This window comes from Lissotriton helveticus, chromosome 3_1 (genome assembly GCF_964261635.1).
Source record: "Lissotriton helveticus chromosome 3_1, aLisHel1.1, whole genome shotgun sequence".
NCBI lineage: Eukaryota > Metazoa > Chordata > Amphibia > Caudata > Salamandridae > Lissotriton > Lissotriton helveticus.
The window spans coordinates 335,156,825-335,171,191 of record NC_136061.1 but is presented as its reverse complement, the minus strand read 5'-3'; the positions used below and the strand labels follow the sequence as shown (position 1 = coordinate 335,171,191).

Here is a 14,367-nt window from a genome sequence, read left to right as displayed (position 1 = left end):
CAATAAGTTACTACTCACAGCACTATACATACAAGTCTGCAGGCATGGTTCTGGCATGTTAATATGTTCGCAGGGAAATAAAATGTCTCTAAAACGTTTTAGGACTCTGTTTCAATCACTAACTGCTCTCTAATAACACACACACTGTACTAATCAGTTAACTGTGTAGTATGTTACATTTGGTGGAGGGGAAGAAGACTAAGTTAAAGAGTGGCAGAAGTAGTCATAAGGGCCATAGTTCTTTCAGTGAGGAAGGGCCGTCGGAAGTTCGGCCATTTGTCTTCCCATCTCATTTAGAGTGGCCGAACACATGGCCAGTTATGAATTTCACACGCCGCCATCCAAAACGTGGCAGTAAGTGAAAGTAAAAACATTTTATTGACCCCTATGCCATGGGAGAAAACTTCCACTGTGTGGGTGGCTATTCTTTTTTTTATTTTCAAAATCAAAATCCCACTCTGGGATTTTGTTTTTGCAAATTGGGATTTTGTTTTTGCAAATAAAAAAAGATATTGAAAGTGTGATGTACGGCGCCATCATGTTGATGGACCCGCATGGCACACTTTCAGTGTATTGACAGGAATTGCCCTGACCACAGTTCCTGCCACTGTAAGAGATGCCTGCTGGTGTGGTGGGCATCTCTGCATTTGGAGTACATTCCCCTGATGGAGTAATTACCGTACTCCAAGTCTAAATCAACATTGGTTTCACACAGCATCCCCCGTTAAAACAATATTGTGTCAATATCACAAATACTGGTTGTGGTAATGTAATTATCAAATTGTGAATAATCTCTTATGGAGCGCATGGCGACCTTTTGCTTCATCTTCTCGTGCATTAACAACTCCACTTTTAATAGAGAGGGATTCAAACAGGCTGAAGAATCAATGGTCCTGCAGCCTGGGGCTGTGGGATTTTCATAAAGACATTTATCTGTCTTATGATTATAAGCGAAGCTGAAGAGTTATGTAATGGTATTAGGATTTGTATGGCGCGCTAATCACCCGGGAGGATATTCAGGCCCCCTAGAAGATGTGAGCTGGATTGTCTGAGAGAAGCCTATTGGAAGATCCAGAAACTGAACATTTTATGCTAACAATTTAAATGTCACTGAAGCAGAGTTACTTACACTTTGTACCTAGTTTGCATCACAAAAGCTACTCAAACAGGCACAACATGTTTATTTGGGATTTACTCTCCAGCGCAAAACTTTACTTGCACTATAAAGTAGCCCCAAAGTAATGCAAAGCAGTGCTAACTGCTTTGTGTTACTTTGTGTTGGGTGGGTGTTCCCATGCAAACATGCAAGGTTTTATGAAGCAAATCCCGGTCTGCTAACATTTGTAGACAGGGCTTTCACCAAAACATAACGCCTCTTTGAGGTTGGCATTAAAACGGAGAAAGGTTTATTGTCTTCAAATTTTTCTGAATTTGCATGTGTGTTGCACTGTACAGCACACATCCAAAGTGGGAAAGGTTTGTAAGTTTTTATAAGAATAGTATTTGGTCGTTTAAAGGTACCCTTTTAGTACAAAAAGGATGCTAACTGTGCACGTTCTCACACACACACATTTGAAATATGCATGGATTTAAATCCTAGTTTATCTTTCAGACTACATTTTCAATAATTACTGTTATTTATACATTCCAGTGCTACAAAGTAATTGTTTGATGACAAAGTGCTTTATAAAACATCAAAGTAAAAGAATAAACAAGTACACCTTGAGACTCCAACTTCTCTTTTTTTGGCCCCCTCCAGGTCACGTCAAACGTGGTAGATCTGAAGCCACCTTCTTCCAAGGTCTGAGTGAAACTTCACAGCAAAGATGAGCAACGCGTCGGACTCTGACTCCGATTCTGATGTGTCGACACACTCACCCCCAAAAACCAACGGCTTCAGCCTGGAAGCCCACGACAAGGACAGCGGGCCCAACCAGCAGCACAAGAGAAAGCCGGGCGATGCAGACAAGGGCAGGGTGCCCATCGACTCCAAGTTCCAAAAGGAGAGCGACAAATTTGCCCCGGACATTGGCTTCAACTTGGACTTTTTTGGAGATGCCAAGTGAGTAATAGAGACGATGGAGTTCAGACACTATTTCAGTTTGTATTATTATACCCAGGTGATACATGCTTGTTTCTAAGTTCATGGATCTTGAGTCACCAAAATGCCAAGGGTGTAAAAAGTGAGCTGACTCAACCTTTGACCCCTGATCACATCACTGTGTTGGCCTTTTCCTTTCTGTTATATCCCCAGCAGCCTTCTATTTTCTGTTGAGGGGCTGTGGGAAGAGCAATAAGGGGCCAATTTACTATTAATTCACGCACAGTTGCATGAAAGAGAGAGACAGCGGAAATGCTCCATATTTACAATGATAACTTAACATAACATAACATAACATATGGAGCATTTCTGCTCTCTCCTTGTGCTGGCACTCTGTATACTGCCATACACCAATGCAAGCACTCTTGCACCATAGTTCAAGGGTGCCTGTGTTGCAAGCAGCATTGTTTTTGTGCAGGAAAGAATACCTTCCCGCACAAAAGCAATCCAAAGAGGCGTTTTCATATTTCAATGTGTGATTTAGAATGCATCAGCATCACACATAGATGGTGGAAATAAGAAGGAAAATAAAATATATTTCTGTATGTTACAACATCCTCTGGGAGGGATACCAATTTGACGCAATCCAGGTTTGCAAACCTTTGTACACCAGGAATTGTGTCAAATGCATGGGTGGATGCATAGGAACGCCAATGCTCCCCATTAAACGCCTCACAGCTCAAATATAACATAATGCAGCACAAGCTAATGCTTTGCATCACATTTCTTTTCAAAGCCACACCAAGCAGTGCAAATCGCCCCTTGTGTGGCTTTGTAAATATTACTGTAGCCTTTGTGTTGTCCTTGAATCATTGCGCATGTTGCAACGACAATTCAAAGACTTAGTAAATCTGGGCCTAAGTGTCAACTGGAGAAAGGCTCAGTGTGCATTATTCCTGGGACCATGGGTATCAAGTACAAGGGTACCAAAGAGCAATAAAATGGTAGCTGCTGCTACCCCTCGCTGGCCATCATTAATACCATATTCACATGTAGCCTGCTGCAGGGATGGATTATGTATGCATGAGGGTGTGTCTCAGGGTCAGAGTTCATCGACTATATCTATATATTGTATCTGTGGATCAGAGCTATGTATGTAGATATGCATCCTAATGCCTGATCAGAGTTCATGGTATCTGTGAATCACATGCATTTTATGCACTGTGTAAGATTTAATTGACACGGACTCCAATTATCAGTGGGGATGAGTAAAATTATCATATGGTTTCATTCATTAATTACACACTGCCTGGTTACAAGGTTTTCGCATGTGACTTTAAGGCATTGAGAATTCCATCCAGTTTTATGTAACATGTGATGAAGAACAGTGATATCACATGTGAAAACACATTGCCTGCTTTTGGAATTTGCTGCGCAAGCAGAAGTACAGAAGGACATATCACTGAGATCCTCATCCTGCTGAAAACTGGTAGTGGCCATTTCACGGCACCACTAGCTAGCCTTCACAATCAAAATGCATAAGAACATGACCACATCATGAACTATAAAGACATTTGCTTTTTATGTATAACTGAAAAACAAATAGCACAACAACCCTGCAAGGACAACAATACTATCAAATGTCATGGGTCAAAAACAATCAATTATCATGTCCACTAACAACGTGCAGAATTTGATTGTGAATTGTGATTGTCCAATGTGAATCTGCAAAAAACACAGGTGAAACACTGGCATTGACACGATTGACATAGGGATCAAGTCGAAAGCTATGACAGCCACTGTTGCATGTATATACAGTCAGCACTGTACTTCATTAACACTATTATTTTGAGGAACGATGTATACAGAGTTCCTATGCTATCCTGGCACTAAATGGTCGGGATAGGGTTTGAATACTCATCAATTCCCAAATGATGAAATCCCAACAACTCGGTTGGCTGATAGGATTTATTCAAACCTTTGTAACTCAACAGTTTCTGCTGTCATCAACATCTGCATCCAATTGCTTCACAGGCGCTTGTTCAGACACACACACTCTCCAGACTTGGTCTACTTTTTTGTTGTTATATACAGTCAGCACCACACATGCAGTTTACAGCAAGCCCACTGAGCAATCACCCAGTAGCGGTCGGCAGTAGGAGTTACTGCAGGGCGGTGACGTGGGCAGGGGGAGGGGCAGGGTGGGGGGTAGTAATGTATGGATCACGGTGTTTTACAGGTAAGTAAACATTTAAATAAATAAAACGAATTTCGTTGCGCGCACTGCATAACCAGATATATATCAGTGGGTAAAAGCAAGGGGTGATCGACCTGGAAACCCACACCTCCCAAAAGGCAAAGTGTTTGGTTTTACTTATCTTTACCCTAAAAGTGGGAAAGACCCCTAATCTGTCACCTCAGTGACTTCTTTTGTACCACAACATTCTTTAATAAACAGCAGTGACCTGTATATGAACTCTGATTAAGGTACAACCTGCATCAACAGGACACCGTGGGCTACCCAACTTTCACTCCCACATGGGAGGCTTATACCAACTAGAACACTGGAACCAGATCTCACCTCCAAAACCTGCAACAAGCCTGAGCCTATTACCAGTTGCTTTGAAAAAGCCACAAGTTTGCATGCAGACAAAGGGGTGAAAATTCAGTAGGCTGGCTCTTTTTTCCTCTTTTGCACATAACATCTTTGTTGATATAGGACATGGATACTCGCAAACATATGCCCAGGGGCCACAAAGTACGGCCTGTGATGTGGCCGAGGGCCAGCAGGGTAGCGGTATGGAGTCATGGTGGGTCAGGGATTGTATAAGGAGGTCTAAAGAAATATTAAATAAACAGGCAAGCATTTATTTGCAGGTTAATAAATGCTTGCCGTTTATTTAAAAAAGGTTCTGAAGTTTAGTTCTCAGCAACTAATCAGCAGCTCATGCTGCTGTTCACCAGGGGTGCCGCCTGTAAAGGTTAAGAGGGGCGCAAGCGGTCCCGGGCTGCACTTTGAGTATCACTGATATAGGAGATGCTTCTGTAATAAATCTATGTACTTAAATAACTCAGTATCTAGATTGAATATAAAGAGTCTTATCTCAAATATTCTGCATATTCAAACATTGTCTACCCTGTAGTTTTCAAAATGTAAAATATAGCACAAAAAGATGGATTTTAATTTGTGTAATTGTGTATAATTTATTTGAAGCTTCTTGTAATTATGGGACAGCAAATTACACGATTTCTGCACACCCCTAATTTATATCCCTTCCATTTTGGCATTAAGTATGCCTGAGTACAGTGAGTTTTTTTGTTGGAAGTCAGACATTATACTGCCAGTGTAGCTTTTTAGTAGTAGTTCATTTAACCCAGTTAACATCAACAACTTCCACAATGCCTGGGATGCTTGGATTTTTTCAAGGTAATACATTCTCCTGTATATGTTTGTCTCAACACCTTACAAATAGCTGGTCACCTACTAATTGTTAGGTGAAATTCTTAAATTCAGATAAAGCATCAAAAATCAGTAAAGCTGTCATCTATGTGTCTATAGGTGCCCCAGAATGCTGTTCTCTTGAGAAGAATGTTTGGACATTAAAATTAGGGGTGGGCGTTAAACTCTGCTCCGCCGGCGTAACTCGTGGAGTTTTGCCCAATTCACACTCCTCTTGGAACGTGGACTTCGGCAAAAACTCCAGGACCTGCTGGTGGAGTTTTTGTTGAACGCGGCTTGCCAATGGTAAGCTGGCGAGCGAGAAAAAACAAGTGCAAGACCGCCTTCTAGTGAGATTTCTCAAAGCAGGTGGTTGCGGTAAGTTGCTACCACTCCTGTTGAGATAGTTGTCACTCGTTGTGTGAAAGCTGCCATTCAAGTAGAAAACCTACTCGAGCGGCAGAAAGAAGTGCGCCCTCTGGCACGCCATGTGGTGCCTTTCGCACTGATTTTACAGTATGGGACAAGCTCCTGGTGCTAAAAATCAGTATGAGCAGTGCGGCGGGCCAGAATTCTGCCACTCGTGGAACCCCACCTCAAAAAAATATCTTCATTGCTTCTTCATTCTCGTCTAATTGTTTTCCACGTCGTGATTAAAATTCAGAAAGGTGTTCAAAGATTTTCTGTCTCTCCTCTCCCAAATAATGCTCTGCCATGCACCTCTTTCTTCAGGGTTGAAAATCGAAACCATCTATTGTCTCCAATCATGAAGGCAGAAACCAGTATTTTCAAACTGAAGGTGTCTCTTCTCGTGTATGAAGAAATGATGAAAGTGGTTCAACTGATTCCATTGTACAATTTAATTGTATCTAAAAGTATAGCAAAAATTAGAACACAGAGTATAAAAATCTCAGAGACAGTTGTGAGGCATAAATGCAGCACAATGTTAATTTACACCCTAAAATTGTGCAGACATATATCCAAAACAAATATCAATGCTGGATGTGCTGTACCACCTTATTCTTGAGCCTGCTGCTGAGATTAAACATAATGTCCTTTCCTACGTAGAAGGTTCTGAGATAATTGTTGAAAAGGGCAGCAATGAGATGAGGCTAACGTAGTTGAGTGACGTAACAGTGGTGACTGACAAGTGCACTGTCAATCACCTGAACCCTACCAGATGCAAATATGGCGCTTGGTGACTAGAGGCAGCGGAAGCTTCCCACCAAGACACTGCCTGACTATGACACAGCAAGGCGTGTACAGTGTGCACCCGCAAACCGCTCATGCAGGCTCAAATACCCTGTCATACATTTTAGGTGAGCTAAATGAAGAACCCTTAACCCTAGATGCTCTTCAGGACTAATTTAGAAAGCAGTTGGCATTGATGACCTGATCCTGAAGAAGCAAAGTTATCATAGGTGAGAAGTGATAAACGATCTCAGAATAGTAAACAACAACAAACATAGGGTCTCTGAGAGTTGTGAGTCCTCCTAAGTCCTCGTCACTAATAGTAAGTAAGCACACAGGCATAAGTATGGTCAAAAATACATGTTTATCGCAACCCACAGGCCATGGCAGCTAAGTGGTCATCCTAACAAACAGAATGTGAAATTAATAAATCAGAAGGAGGTCGTTTTTTCAAGAAGGACCTACTTCTTAGTCGAGAAATTATAGTTAGGATTTAGGTGTAGTGTTATGATTTTTATACAGTTTTATATTTACCCAGAAAGTGCATCAGAGCACTAAGTCCCAAGGTTACTAGAATAGGCCAATGTTAATGATCCTATTCTCCTATTCAATCAAAGAAGGTTCATAGTTTCATATACACAAATAGGAACAAATTTGCACAGTCTGCTGGCATCTCCAGCAGATAGCCACCACTAACTTGGGTTCCTTTGATTCTTGAGGCTTCCAGGGGCATCCTTCACTCTGAGCACAAATATCAGATAAAGATGTAGACTTCTGACATAGATTCCATTGTGTATTAGTATTAAAGTTTTAAATCTCACTTTGGCCTGTACCCGAGCCCCTAGACCAGGGCTATTAACTTTTCCAATATGCCTGGATTTCACACTGGTCTACTCAGTCCTTGGGTCTCTATGGTACAAATTCTCTCTTCTTTGAACTCGTCCTTGTCCTCGTCCTCACAGGAACTTGTCCCTGCCGTGGACATCGATTTGTCAACATGTCAGGTGAAGTGGAGGTGACATCGGAAACCCATGGTGTTTCAACAAAGTCACACACTTGATCTTTGTCCTACTTTACAGCCTCCTGTTTGCTGCTGGGGTGGCAAGGGAAGGACAGGTAATAGAAACTACAGACACCACACGGTGATTTCTGAAACCTATTTACATTTGCCCCTGCTGCTGCCTGTGATCAGGGGTAGTGTGGGCACAGAAGGAGGATAGCAAAGAAGAAGCCGAGAGTAGCAGCCGGGGTATCCCTAGAGTACGTCCGCGAACCTGAGGAGCAATAGTTATGATACATCCTGAGAAGCGGGGGTTGGGGTTGTTTCCTAAAAGTCACTCTTGTGCCTGTTTGTATGTCACCACCCAACCTGTGAAAGAAATGGCGGGAGAATGAATCAACCTCACCCTGTAGCGCGGTGCAAGGTGTGGGTGGAGGGGGTGAGTCTCACTACTGGTGCTGCTGTACAGGGCTCTTTTCATGTTTATTTCTTTATGTCTGTCTCCAGAAGTTTCATTCTGTGAATAACTTGGAGGTATTTTCACTGAGTACCCCCCCCCCGCTTGATCCTATCGACTCTTCACCGCTATGGTATGATGCTTGTAGGTGTGTGCAGGGTCTCAGATCTGAGAGGGTGGGGTGGAGAGTGAGTATTCATTGAGAACGGCTGTCAGTTTGGCAGTCGTGCACTGAAATCAAACATGCAGGGACACGAAACATTTTTGAGTAATGTGGCATACTGCACAAAACAACAGAAATATATAAAAACTCAAAATATGTGAAGAAACCAACCAGCCACATTCTGCAACAAAATCCAATTTGCGAGTTGCTTCACCAGGAGCAAATGCACTGTTAAAATACAAGACCTATGGTGGAGTGACTGCACTACATAAAGAGTGACAACAAGAAAGGAAACACTGACCCAGTGTGAGCTTCTAAGCAGCAGGCGTCAGGGCAGAAATATGGGGCGAGGGTGGGTGTTACATAGCAGGAATAAAGCAAGCAGCTGAGGCCGCAGGCCACTGGACAGCTGAGCTAGCATGTGCTCGGCCTATTTTAGGAGGGGCGGGGGAGGGCGCCTGAAAATGGTCTGGGAATCTCATGTGACTGTCTCTGACAAGACAATAACACCACAAAACTGCGGAGGGCCTGGTCGTAGGATCACTTCTACGTCTGTGATCACGTGCTTCATTCCTGCATTCCTTCTCTTTATACCAACTGGGAAACTGAAACTATAATTACAGTTATATACTCTTTGAACCAGCATCTGCCATTTGTAGACATGGGTGCAACGTTTTGCATATTCAAGTTTTTAAGAGTCTAAATTAATTGTAAGACTCTGCCCAATTCATAGATCAGTTCCATACTTCCAAAAGTCATAAACCATAGTTTCATAATTTGAATAGGTGCGTAGTATAGCTGGATCTTTTTAAAAGTCACACAGTAGATTTACATAGTATTGTTCCTTATTTCAAATAGTACCATAGTTACTATAGTTGCATATTTCTTATAGTTAAAAAGTATTACATTGTTCGTGTACCGTAACTACACACCAGTTTAGGTACATAGTTATAGTTACATTCATCATATAGTTAACATAGTAGCTATAGTTAAATAGTATGTTTAGTGTTGTGCAGTTATTAGAGGTAAATAGCTTGTACAGCCACATAGTAATGCAGTTTATATTATAGCTTCAAATTATAGTTGCTGCTTGATTATATCTATGATAACGCACCACAACTGAACATTATTAGGATACAGCAAGTCACCAAGAAGTTCTGGGACCGAAGGCACAAGGTCACAAGCTTAGTTCTTTTAAAAGGTCATGGAATTCTGATGTGACTTGCAATATCCTTCTAAATGTCCAGTTGTAGATATATTATTTCATATTAGTGTATGTTTGCAACTATCCGTTTTTCTTTCAAGTTGTAGACGTAGTTTAACTAGCCCTGTCTTTATATTTGAAATGAAGGACTGCAAGCCCCACAATGCAATGGCAAATGGAAGCACAGGCTGGATGCACTGCTCATGCTTTAGCTGGGACACATTGAAGTCAGGGTAGGGGCTCTGCATTCTTCACTCATTTGAAGACTTACCCCTTTCTTTTGCATGGGCGTATTGCATCTGTGACAGGTGTAGCAGAGCTCTTGGGTGGGTGGTGGAACTAATATGCATATTTTAAATTATTTTAGCAAAAAGGAAACCAAAAAGGAAGCACCTTTTGTAATTCTGAAGTCTGATTGAAACAAAGATTTTAATAGAATTGAACCAAATCAAGACACTTTACTTGGTGATGTGCAAATGATAAATATTCACTGGATCCTGATTTCCGCACACATTTATTTTTATGCTGTATATTTTTACAGATAAAACTGCATGACTATGACATTTAGTGCCCATTTCAACAGAAAATGTAGGGCCTTATTTATGAAGGCCTTGCTCCACCGATGCGTCACTTTTCCCCATGTTAAAAGTGACGCACCGGCGGCGCAAGGCCTTCATAAATAAGGCCCGTAGTGTCTGTAAATTACAATGTGCTACCTCACAGATGCTACAAAATGCACCTCCAGATACATACCACACACACCCATACCACTCGCCTGCTGAATGGTTAGGTCCCATTTGCTACACTTGGATCTTTCTCAGTCCCTGTGGCTTCAGTGATATAACATTAATGGCAATACCCCACTCTAAAAAGGGTCCCAGCACCACTACGGTGGGTAGTCGGGTGGATGAGCATCAGTGGAATAGTTGGGTAGGTAGGGTGTGTTAGCTTGACAGTCTACAGTTTCTGCTATGGGGCAGCGGGCGGCAGGCCCAGCAGACAACAAGGTGCTGACCAATGCCCTATGGTAAATCTATTACTGCAGTCGCTGCTGACAGGACTCCCTTTTCCCACGTGTGAGGCCAGGTATGGGAAAAAGTGGAGCCCCTAAACTGTAGCAATGGATGCACGGAGAATTCAATGCAGTGAGGTCACCTCTCTCATGTAACAAGGTTTTACAAGTGGCAAATCGTGTTATTTTCATATTACAGTTGCATTCCCAAGACAGAATGTACCAGTAATCAGAAAATATCGTATAAAGGAGTATCACTCTCACCCACTCGTGATAATCATATAGATGTTTTATAGTTACATAATTAGTATACCTATGCAGTATGGCTCCACAGCTGTATTTTTATTAGCATTGATACATTCATACAGAGAAATGCATAGCGCCTCATCTGAAAAATGTGTACATTCACAAATGACACACTAATATTTGTGTAGATTTATTTCCAGGAGTTTGCCAGGAATCTACTCAAATTATAGATTTCAAGACGTACCTCTATTCAGGTTTAATGGTTCAGTGCATTTCTCATGCGTGAATGAGGAATTCTTGCTCTGCAGGGCGTTTCAGTATGGAGCGGGTGAGAAAACAGTGGAAACGGCGGAATTGCCCACAGTTTTGTATCTGCTTACCGTGGATTGAAGAAAAGGATGTTGCTCATCTGGAGTCTGCAAATACCCACCAAGTTATGATGTTGCCTGAGTTTACAACTTTACCCTTCTCAGAGAATACCTCTGCCCCAGTACTGAATTTCTAGCTGTACAATATCAACCACATTACAATAAAGAGTTCTAGTTCAGATAATAAATGTGAGCAGATCTTAATTTTATGTACCAGGATTTGTCATTTGTGTGGAGCAGGTAACACCTTTTCACAATGAAATAATTATTAGGTGAGCAAAAAATGATTTATGACTTTACCTCTCCAACAATACATAGTCTCAGTGCAGTTGAGAGAATGGTCCATAAAGTACACTTTCTTCTACTTTCTATTATCTGCGCAATTTGTTTCTGGTGTCGAATTAGAGGACATACAAAGACCTATCCAGCCAAGCTTGTTCCATCTACGGAAGGGAAATACTACTTTCTGCCCCCAGATATCATGATCAGAGCAATAACGTGTCAGCATCTCTTTCTATTTATAACACACACTAAGCAAGGGCCAGTTCTACGCCCCATCAAGATCTCATCTCTTTTTTAAGAATTAATGCAGATTTGGCCGACTGGTTCTCGCGAGGTTTTCCTGTAATAGCCATATATGGATATTTTTACAGAGAAAATCACCAAATCTTGTTGATTAATTATAGCAAAACATCAAATCTATGTTTCACTTTTTTGGAACAAAATATATAGAAAATATATTTTTCTATATAAATCTCATCTGTAAATCTACCGAACATAGAAGTTTCCCCAAAGATTTTTTGTTTCATGGGTCCGTCTCTGCATAGGAGTGTTTCAGGTATGAGGAAACAGAATTGTGCAACTGGCGCATGGCAGGGTTTAGCATTTAATACTTTAGGGTTTAAAGTATTTAAGAGGGATGTGTGTGTCATTCTGTGGTGTCAGATGATGTCGGGCTGTAGCAACAACACTTATATGGAAACTACAAAGTCTAGAGAAACAAATGTTTCATCTGGCATTGCGGGTAGCGGTTCAAGCTTGAGGTAACTGGAGGTGGTGTCTGGTCGTAGGGGCGCGGCTCTGACTCACATGAGTGGTCTGAGTGGCTGGCGAGCTGCTTCAGCCCTGCGATGGGTATTCCATAGATACTGGAGCAGTGCATGCTGGTAGAGATGTGTGAGAATACACATGCCTACAAATGAAGTAAAGAAGCTAAAACACCCAATATCTGGATTCCAGTATCCCATGGAACATCCGTCCTAATGGTTCACCCATGAAAGCTATTGCCCTTAGATCATTTTCAGTTCCTCCCCTAATGAGTCACCAATGTCTCCTCAGATGAATTCCTATTGCTAAGACATGAGTTTCAAAGTCCCACACCAGTGGCGGCTAATGATCTTTGCAAGTGGTGAGGCAGAATACTTGCCTGGAGTTCACCTCATTTTTTCCAATATTTGCCTTGAGAATGACCCATATGTTAAGAAGTACCTTCATTGTGCCAATGCTCGTATTTTGTTATGGGGCACCTTAAGCCAAGAAATATGTACAATATTCCAGTACCAGAATTTTGCCATTGATGTTGCCTATATACCATGGGCGGCCGGGATGTCAAAAATTACCTTTAGTATTTCATAGACAGCATTTTATCAAGGTTTGCTTCCTCCAACCTTCCCCTTAGCCTCAATATGCAATGGCTGTCATCTCTAAAGCAAGGATTGCCTCCTGTATGCCACCACCAGCATTATCTCATACGTATCACTTTATGCCAAATATTACTTCCAGTATTTCAGAGTTTGCATTTTGCCTTGGGTACCCTTCCTTATGCCAAGAATTTCCTTCAATGCCCCAGATCCAGTATTTTGCCATTGGTACCCCCATGCCAAGATTTTCACCCAGTATGTGTGCAAGCACCAGCATTTTTCCAAAGTGGCCCCATGCCAAGAATTACTTCTTCTATGAAAGGACCTACATTCTGCCATGGGTGCCCTGCTTTATCCCAAGAACTATCTCCTCTATGTTAGCGGCTGAGCGGCACCATGTTACCTTGGGTGCCGCGATAAGGCCAGAAATATATTGAGTATTTATAGCCAGAGGCACAATCACAGACCCACTCACTCCTACTCACTTACATTCTCTCACGCTCACTCATACCCACTCCCTCTTACATTCACTCTCTCCCCCACTCTCTTTATCTCACACTCTCTCACTTACTCGTTGTCACTCATATTCACTCCCCCTTAAACACAAACGTACTCATACTCAATGATGCTCACTCTCACTTACAAACACACTTACACACTCATGCTATCACACTCACTCATTCTGGGCCCTAGTGAAACTGTACCTGCGTTATTAGTAATAGGTAGAACCTTGTCTCATGTCCAAATCTTCTAACAATCTCCAATCACTCTCTCCTTCTAATGCACTCCCACTCCTTCCCTCACTCCCTGGTACTCACTTTCACTCATTCATACATTCGCTCAAACTCAGATTCTCATTGAGACTCTCAAACACACCCACTCCCTCAGTCTCATTCACTTTCAATCACTCACAAACACACTCACAAGCACACACACTCACATGCTCAGGGAAACAATGGTCTGTTTTCTTACTTTGCTTCCTTAGCTGGCAACTTGGAGACTCCATGGCAGGAGAGCAGGTATATGTGCTGGACATTGGAACCAGCAAGCTATGATTCCCAAGTAAGACTCAGACATAGCAGCTAGGTCAGGTTTGAAAAGAAGGCCCACCTCAAACCCTCTGACAGCTTCTTCATAGAACTAAACACACAACACTATAAGAAGCTGGGACAGTGAGGGGGATCCTTTCCCTGCTGCCCTGTGCTTCTCATTGCGCTCAGAGATGTACTGATGTGCACCCTCACTGCCACATCTTAGCAGATATACTGTGTTGCTTGAGGCATGTGCAGTGTCTGCTAAATAAAATGGATTGTGCATGTTGGAGGGGATTACAATTGAACTAAGCCCCTCACATGCCCCATCCAGGCATCCAACCTACAGAGTGCTGTACTTCTAAACAACACTCTGTAAACCCCTCATTCCCCTCCCCCTCCTGGCATCAGATGCCTGTAGATGAGGCCGAGGGGGCTGACCTGCTCACCAGCAGTGATCATGAAAACAAGAAACTTGTGTTTTTATGACCACTGCACAGTTAACTCATTAGCAGGCAAGGCATAGGGCAGTAACTGATGCCTCGCAGAGGATAGGACTGGGGCCCCTGATAAAG

At 42.2% G+C, this 14,367-nt stretch overlaps 1 protein-coding gene across 5 annotated transcripts in view; it reads left to right on the top strand.

Moving 5' to 3' along the window:
• LOC144822437 (transient receptor potential cation channel subfamily V member 1-like) overlaps window positions 1–14,367 on the top strand; it is a 238,168-nt gene that overhangs the window by 74,125 nt on the left and 149,676 nt on the right. For all 5 annotated transcript variants that reach the window (XM_078679961.1, XM_078679957.1, XM_078679958.1 and 2 more), the window contains one exon: window positions 1,760–2,062. In XM_078679961.1, the coding sequence (XP_078536087.1) occupies window positions 1,827–2,062 (236 nt within the window). In that variant the 5' untranslated portion in view covers window positions 1,760–1,826. The remainder of the gene's footprint in view (window positions 1–1,759; window positions 2,063–14,367) is intronic.